Here is a 7311-nt window from a genome sequence, read left to right as displayed (position 1 = left end):
ATAAAACGCACGGGCACACACACTCATTAAAAACAAACGTGTGATGTGCCAGAGGTGGGTGGGAGAAGCGTAACAGGGTTGACCCCCTGTTATAGGTGAAGATGGCAGCAGTGAGTCACAGGATAGGATGAAAGAACTAGTCTGCAGATCAGCGCAACACACGGACAGACAGACACACACACACACACACACCATGAGTCATGATGGAGAGGATTAACAGAGGAACTGGTGTAATTTGAATTGCATATATGCATCTCTATTGATAGAAGTGGGTGGTTGAAACTTTTGTAAATATCCCTTCGGAGTCTCAAAGAGATGGATTCATTTTTTTTTCTCCGTTAGTGCTGTTGTGCTGTGGAAGTGTTCCAGGAGGAACTAGAGCTGCGAATGTCTTATCTATGAAACAATCCAAATATAATCCAGGACCAATTTTGAAAATCAAGTAATAGGCCATCGACCGGGAAGAAATTGGTTATTTAATTTGATTGGCAAGGAGCTCTATTCATCGAAAACGACAAGCTGATTCACTCACTGATTGGAACAATAATCAGCTTCTAAGAAGCCTGAAACATTGCCAATGTCCTGATGCACTTCAACCATTCTAGTAATGATAAACTAAACAAATTGCAACATGCAACATTTTCAAAGATTTTACTGAGTTACGGTTCATATAAGGAAATCAGTCAATTCACGACTGGGCAAGGGCGCAGCCATGGGTGGGCCTGGGAGGGCATAGGCCCACCCACTTGGGAGCCAGGGCTAGCCAATCAGAATAGTTTTTCTCCACAAAGGGCTTTATTACAGACAGAAATATGCCTCAGCACCCCCTCAGATGATCCCACAGGTGAAGAAGCCGGATGTGGAGTTCCTGGGCTGGCGCGGTTACACGTGGTATGTCGTGGTGAGGCGTATTCTCACAATTCTCCAAAACAATTTTGGAGGCAGCAGAGAAACGGTAGAGAAACAAACATTAAAATCTCCGGCAACAGCTCTGGTGGACATTCCTGCAGTCAGCATGCCAATTGAAAGCTCCTTCAAACATCTGTGGTATTGTGTTTTGTGACAAAACTGCACATTTTACAGTGGCCTTGTATTGTTCCCAGCACAAGGTGCACCTGTGTAATGATCATGCTGTTTATTCAGCTTCTTGATATGCCACACCTGTCAGGTGGATGGGTTATCTTTTTTTGTTTAGTATATTTCTATTCTCACTGCTCCCATCACAGTGCTTCGGAATCTGGCTGTGGTGACATTTGGCTGCCTGTGCTAATGCTGTCTCTATGGGAGTGTCTGGGTGGGTAATGAGAGCTATTTATCTGACAGAGCACAGCCTGCTGTCCTGATGGGGCCCTGTGATGAGAGAGCATCATCAGACTAGGAATAAGAGGAGCTTGTAATTTCCTATTTGTTTGATAGCTAAAGTGCCAATGGAGTGAATTGCCATCGCACATCTCACATTTTTTTGACAATATCTCCTCTAATGCTCTCTGTTACAATAGAGTATTGGCATTGATCTGTCTATGAAAAAACAGTGGCACTCTCTGGAGGTCATTCTCCCCTGTTGTCTGGTGGTCAACGCTGTGATTCAAGTAGAATCTTTGACTGACATAAGTAGGTAATAAATTGGGGTAGTTACATTTCACATAAATGCCTGCCTTTGTCCCTTGGGTTACAGTACATTGCTTTGAATGACTATTCATGTCATTCCATAGAGCCTTTCGACCAAGCTGCCATATCACATTGTCATGCTCACTGCTCTGTCTATTGTGAGGTGTGGGCTCCCCCTTGTGGTGACTGTACGAATAGACTCACAGCAGAGCTTTACTGGGTCTCTCTGCATTAGGGCTGTTTGAACAGGCAGAAATAGAATTCAGTAAGGAAAAGAGGAAACTCATTGTTATGTTGTATGTTAGACACATCAGAATAGTCTGTCTTTAATAGGCTACTACCTATAAAACTGTGGTGAGGGGATATATTTACCTCCCTCTAATTTAGAGAGAGGTGAGGTAAGGGGCTGGTTGGCATGCATCTTTCCCTACACCGTTACCAGAGTAGCAAACTGTAACAGAATCCACTCTATTCTCCGGGCTCAGCGTTGGTTCACTCATCCCTGACTACAGACCAACTCTCCTTGCCCACCTGTGGCAGCCAGGTGAAAGTAAACTGATCTGCCCACTTGTGAAAAGTAGGGCTTATTACGATACTAACCCAGCAGGTGAATGATTCATGACATTAGGCCTCATAGCCAACAGGGACAAAGGCCTGAGTGTCTGGTGGATTACTTCACATTGATCATTTAGTTACTTATAATTGAGACAGTGTGTGTTGAAAGGGGGGGGGGGGCCTTAGGCCAACATGGCAATATCCATCTCAAACTCCAGTGGTACAAGTTTCCAGAAACACCCTTTTATTTTACACATTCTATTTATCAGCTTCATTTTCGTCTTCACAAAACCATGCGCAGGCGTTGGGTCTGTATTGTCAGTTGAGTCCTGTGCGATCCGGGTAGGCACCATCACGCCACGGTGTCTGAGGTGGCGGTGCGAGGGAAGACGCCGTTCTTGCGGAAAAAGCTCTCTTTCACAATGGCGTTGAGTGCGTACATCGGGACGTAGGCCTTGTTCATGTCACCTGTATTCAGAAATGGGGCGCAAGCAGGGACAGTTACCATGACAACTGGAGATAAGACATGGAATGTAGTAGAGCTAAAAGCTGGGCAGGACCATGATGTCACCCCCGGAATAGTTTATCTACTGTATGCCCCATTGCATGTGATGTTCCAGTTAATTTAGGCTATTTATACTTTAAACATTCCAAATCCATGAGTGTACTATGTTGCTAGAATGCCTGTTTAATTGGTTAATCAACAATTAAGTCTAATAATTTAAAAGAAAAAAATGGTTTTTTTACCCAGACCCCATCCATACTGCCAGTTGCTGGTTATAGGGTAGAGGTACTTGACCTCAGGATCCTTTTGCTTCCTGAGGAGGAGGTATTTGTAGCGTCCAGTCTCCTCTAACGAAAAGCCATCATACAGCACATCCCGAGTCTCTCCCGAAACCGGCCGCATCACATCAATAAGGACCTTCTCATCTCTACTTTTGACCTGCGCCCTATCTCTGGTCAGCGTTTTCAACGGTTTCGCTTCACGTTGAGGTTCGTTGATTTGTGGCAGTTTCATCCCTCGTTTTTCACCCACCTTTTTGACGAGTTTAGGTTTGATCCAGTTATCTCGAAACCAATTTAGTCTGACAATTTTTTCTTTCAAAATAGCCTCCTTCCAAAACTCCTGTTTTTGAGAATCCATGTCCGCTGCTCTTCCCAAAAGCCAGCTAGTCTTCTTGCGGGTTGAGGTTATGCACAACTGTCACCCAAAGCAATAAAATATTTGGAATATCCTTTTATTATCTGGATACATTCAGCACCAATACAATCCCCATCACATTAAATGTGCAAGAGAAATTGCACGAGGTGTAGGAATGAATTTTCCATCATCAAAATGTGTGCGCTCGTGAGACCTCTCCAAACATTTGCGTAACAATGGGTTTATTTCGTCACACCAGGACCGGTTCCACCCTTTTGATTGGCCAAGCGGTCAATATTTTTTGTCCCCCCCCCTCTTGAAATTGAAGACAAAAAATGTACGTTTAATGGGAAATTCAGTTTTAAAGCAAGTTGTCTGCAGTTTTACACATTTTGCCATGGGGCAGAGAGAATATTTAGCAATTTTATAATACATTTCATGCAATTCTACTCATTTTGCCATGGGCCAGAGAGAAATATGGTAAGCTATATGCTGTTTTAAAGCTACATTTCTGCAATTCTACTGAGTGAGAGTGACTAACAAAATCAATGGGGTCCCCCTGGAATACAGGCCCCTGACCATGTCCCCTATGTGCCCGGTTGCTATTCGGACATGATTACTACAAGTTTAGATAACCGGCTAGACTAATTTACCAATCTAAAAATTGTTAGCTGGCATGACTAATTGAGTGACTGCATAATCAAATTTCAAACTTGCATCTTGTGTATTCTAATATTCTAACTCTCAACAGTTGAGAACCCGATTGGGGGCCCTAAACAACCGCTTATGTCAAGCAGGCCCTGTGTCACACAATGACAAATATTTGATCATTTTCTTTATTAAAAGTGGATCATCTCAAATTAATTAAGAAGATAATTAGAATCTGTCTTTAATAAATAGCAACTTTTTCGTTTTACCACACAAATTACACCCTCTGTACAACTCCTTTCCTATTGTGTCCTCTCCTCCATCACCAAGTGCTGCACATAAGCAATAGGCCGGTGGAGTGACTACAATATTTCCAAATTTCTCTCAATCCTCTTGTCTTTCCAGATCAGTAGTGACAAAGGAAAGCTGACAAAGAAAAGTAATAGTTTAAGACAAATAGAGCACAGCCAGCAGCTCCTGTACGAGACCCCACATCACACTTCTTCTCATCTTCCTCCACTCCTCTTCCTCTCATCTCTTGCCGTTGCCATGTGGGTCTCTGGTTGCCCCGCCTGCACTCTCGTCCCCGCCCTGGTTCAGTGCATGGCCCAGGTTAATCAGGGCACAGAGACTCACCACGCAGCCTGGAGGAGGTACTACATATCCGTGCCTGAAAAGAGTTGCCGAGAAGGACATAGGAAACATTGATTTCACTTCAACGATGTACAGTTTTGCAATGCTGTTTTGTCTTCCCTCCTTTAGAGATAAAGCGCCACCTACTGATAAAATGTATGACGAGTGACTGAATACACATACTTACAATGCAAGTTTTCTTATATTCTTAGCGGAAGGAGGACTGTTGTACCTGTGTCTGTGTGCAGTCGAGGGGAGATAAATGACTAATGACATATTGGAAAATGTGCAAAATTAAAGGGTTGGGGGCCTGTTTATAGTAATAGAATAAGGGAACTCACGTAGTTAATGTTGAGTTGCTATCTGTCTCGTTCTGACTCTGCATCAACTCCTCAGGCCTGTTGGCAAAAGAGCAACAACAGAGTGGGAGTTCAACTGTATCAGTATATATTTTCTATAGCATACCCACAGCGCTTTCCACCAACGATCTTCCTCACGTTGAGCCATACTCTGTGCCAGTGCTGTTCCAAAGAATACAGAGCCTGCGTGGATACACAGGGGATATCAGTAGTGTGCTTAAACTACTCTGTCACTTCAAGTTATAGAACATTTCTTGTTTACTCAGCTGGGATTCATTGCCCACATACAGTATACATGTCAAAAACACACACACACAGGTCATATAAAAAACCCACACATCAAGGCCTTTAGATTCAACAGAAGAGTATCACTTTAACAGTTACTCTGTCTGTCTGTACTTGGTTTCCCTTTGCGTGATTCTGCTCAACTAGATATTCACGGTTGAGTAATGCCTATCATTTTTTTATGAACCAGAGTGAGTGTGGATTGAATCAAGGAAAGTGCAGACAGGCATTTCTGATTCTATTTCTATGTGAAAAGCAGGCATTTATTGCATCACTCCTGGTTTGTAAAAAGCTTTTATTTGCGTACAAAAGAAGTGAAGTATATTAGGTTTAGTCACTTTAAACAAAACAAGTAAGCATTTGACATAAAGTACTCAACACATTGAATGTGATTTATGAACTATTACAATAGTTAATCTACTTTAAAACACCCCCCCCCCCCCTAGCATTACAGTTTCCTTTTCATGCTCACAATTTACTTCAACTCTGGTGCACTACTTTCAAATAGGTGTAGTGCATTTTTTTGTTTGTTAGAGAGCCACTGCACCTATTTCCAAAGTCATGCTTCAACCAATGTGATAACACGTGTTATTAAAAAAAAACGGTGTGCCAATTCAAGCTGTCCTGCGTCAGTATCATTTTCTGCCTATCCCATGGGGGTCATTGGTGGAGGCGCCCGCTATCTCGTCCCCTTTCTGCAGGGCTGACCCCAGATTAGCGTTCATGCAGGTGGGAAGATAGCAGAGAGACACACTGCCTCTGGGTTGAAAGGAGGGGAGTATCAGGTTAGTCTGGAGTGTTATGGGAATAACCGTGTCGCTGTTGCTAAAGAAACAGTTAAGGTTATGTATATGCCCTATTACTTTAAGTGCAGTTGGACACACAACAGTTGGACACACACACACGGGCTCGTGTGCTCAGTCAAATCATTCAATCGCATTGTACTTGCCTACATTTAGGGAGACTTACGGTATTGCATGGTCATAATCCCTGAAGGAGAAAGAAAAAAACACAAGATATTTTTGAAAAATGTGTGAGAATCCATAAAACTTGTTCTTTCAAAATCTGGCAAAATAAGATTGAAAAGAGTCAATCGTATTTATACAGCTAAAGTACATATGTTTGGCCCTCGGGGGCCATGCTGAGTTTGAAGAGCTGACTTACAATAATGGACTCATATTCTCCATAGGAAGTATAATTCTGTAACGATAGAACAAGATAGAATAACTGTGTTGGTGAATTGCACACAAGGTCCAACCAAAATTGTACTTCCACTTTTAACCCAACCCCTCCGAAAAGACACACACATGATTTTAGGGAGGTACGGGGGGCTGCCACACTGGGCGTCCAGGGAGATGTTGTTGTGTGGGGTTAAGTCCCTTGCTCAAGGGCATACCGGTAGGCAATGGCATCTAGGATTTGAGACCCGGGATTCGAACTGGCTTGCCTCTCTAAGCACTAGGCTACTTGCCGCCCAACATGAGATGCAATGTAGTTGTTCTTTCTTCTAAATGGTTTACAACATTTGGTTTCAACAAAATACAAATACAAACGCATAAATATACTCACTGAAAGGGGAAGGGAATCTCTGTTTCATTGGACTCTGTGTCATTCGACATGAAGGGTCTGAAAGAGCAAAGCAGTATGTTGGTCTCACTATTCTCACATTTAGTCAAACACTTCCTAGTTTTTAGTAGTATTAGAACCCAACACTCACTGTGTAGATTTGCCCACTGTGTTGTTGAGTTGAAGAAGAGTCTCATATTCATATTGTCTACAGAGGGTAAAGAATGCACATGCCTCACAGGTTACAACTCCATCCCATCTATTCATTCATCCATCCATACAACCTCTAATCTCCTATTTCCACAGATAGATAGATATCTCACCTCTGAGTGCTGTTGAAGGGGACTGGGAATCCAAAGACGTAGCCCAGGAGGAGGACACCGAGAGACCAGGCAGGGATCATCTGTTCTCCGGAAGGGATGTCAGGTCCGTGAAAAATCCCCAGTGTTCAGGTACTGGTTCATTCTGGGAGGACCTCTTATATAGCTTACTGAGCACCTCTTGGCAACCCTTCCA

The 7311-nt window shown here is 43.0% G+C and overlaps 2 protein-coding genes across 5 annotated transcripts; both read right to left on the bottom strand.

The window, feature by feature from the left end:
- Positions 1-2390: 2390 nt before the first annotated feature.
- LOC123994712 (protein ATP6V1FNB-like) lies at positions 2391-3967 on the bottom strand. The gene is made up of 2 exons (XM_046297637.1): positions 2911-3967; positions 2391-2631 (listed from the first exon to the last, which is right to left on the bottom strand). The coding sequence occupies exons 1-2, from the start codon at positions 3305-3307 to the stop codon at positions 2516-2518; spliced, it is 513 nt and encodes a 170-aa protein (XP_046153593.1). The 5' UTR covers positions 3308-3967; the 3' UTR covers positions 2391-2515.
- A 155-nt stretch (positions 3968-4122) lies between these two features.
- Positions 4123-7293, bottom strand: LOC123994711. Of its 4 annotated transcripts, none has more exons than XM_046297633.1 (8): positions 7119-7293; positions 6947-7003; positions 6799-6855; positions 6394-6429; positions 6199-6219; positions 4927-4983; positions 4773-4823; positions 4123-4622 (listed from the first exon to the last, which is right to left on the bottom strand). In XM_046297633.1, exons 1-8 carry the CDS (start codon positions 7196-7198, stop codon positions 4484-4486), a joined length of 498 nt encoding a protein of 165 aa, XP_046153589.1. In that variant the 5' UTR covers positions 7199-7293; the 3' UTR covers positions 4123-4483. The 4 variants fall into 4 exon arrangements, with proteins under 4 accessions (XP_046153589.1, XP_046153590.1, XP_046153591.1 ...); XM_046297634.1 differs by having other exon boundaries at positions 4773-4817; XM_046297636.1 differs by having other exon boundaries at positions 4480-4622; positions 4773-4851.
- Between the last annotated feature and the right edge of the window lie 18 nt (positions 7294-7311).

This window comes from Oncorhynchus gorbuscha, linkage group LG14, assembly GCF_021184085.1.
Source record: "Oncorhynchus gorbuscha isolate QuinsamMale2020 ecotype Even-year linkage group LG14, OgorEven_v1.0, whole genome shotgun sequence".
Taxonomy (NCBI): domain Eukaryota; kingdom Metazoa; phylum Chordata; class Actinopteri; order Salmoniformes; family Salmonidae; genus Oncorhynchus; species Oncorhynchus gorbuscha.
The sequence above is the reverse complement of the archived record's forward strand: the minus strand, read 5'-3'. Positions and strand labels throughout refer to the sequence as shown.

What these genes read in the sequence shown, in the direction of transcription:
- LOC123994712 (XM_046297637.1), bottom strand. Translation starts at nt 3,307, where the DNA reads ATGGATTCTCAAAAACAGGAGTTTTGGAAGGAGGCTATTTTGAAAGAA. An exon ending in GCAGTATGGATGGGGTCTGG is followed by an intron (nt 2,632 to 2,910) that starts GTAAAAAAACCA and finishes TTCTGAATACAG; the next exon opens with GTGACATGAACAAGGCCTAC.
- LOC123994711 (XM_046297633.1), bottom strand. Translation starts at nt 7,198, where the DNA reads ATGATCCCTGCCTGGTCTCTCGGTGTCCTCCTCCTGGGCTACGTCTTT. An exon ending in CCCTTCAACAGCACTCAGAG is followed by an intron (nt 7,004 to 7,118) that starts GTGAGATATCTA and finishes TACCCTCTGTAG; the next exon opens with ACAATATGAATATGAGACTC. An exon ending in GAGAATATGAGTCCATTATT is followed by an intron (nt 6,220 to 6,393) that starts GTAAGTCAGCTC and finishes TTTCTCCTTCAG; the next exon opens with GGATTATGACCATGCAATAC.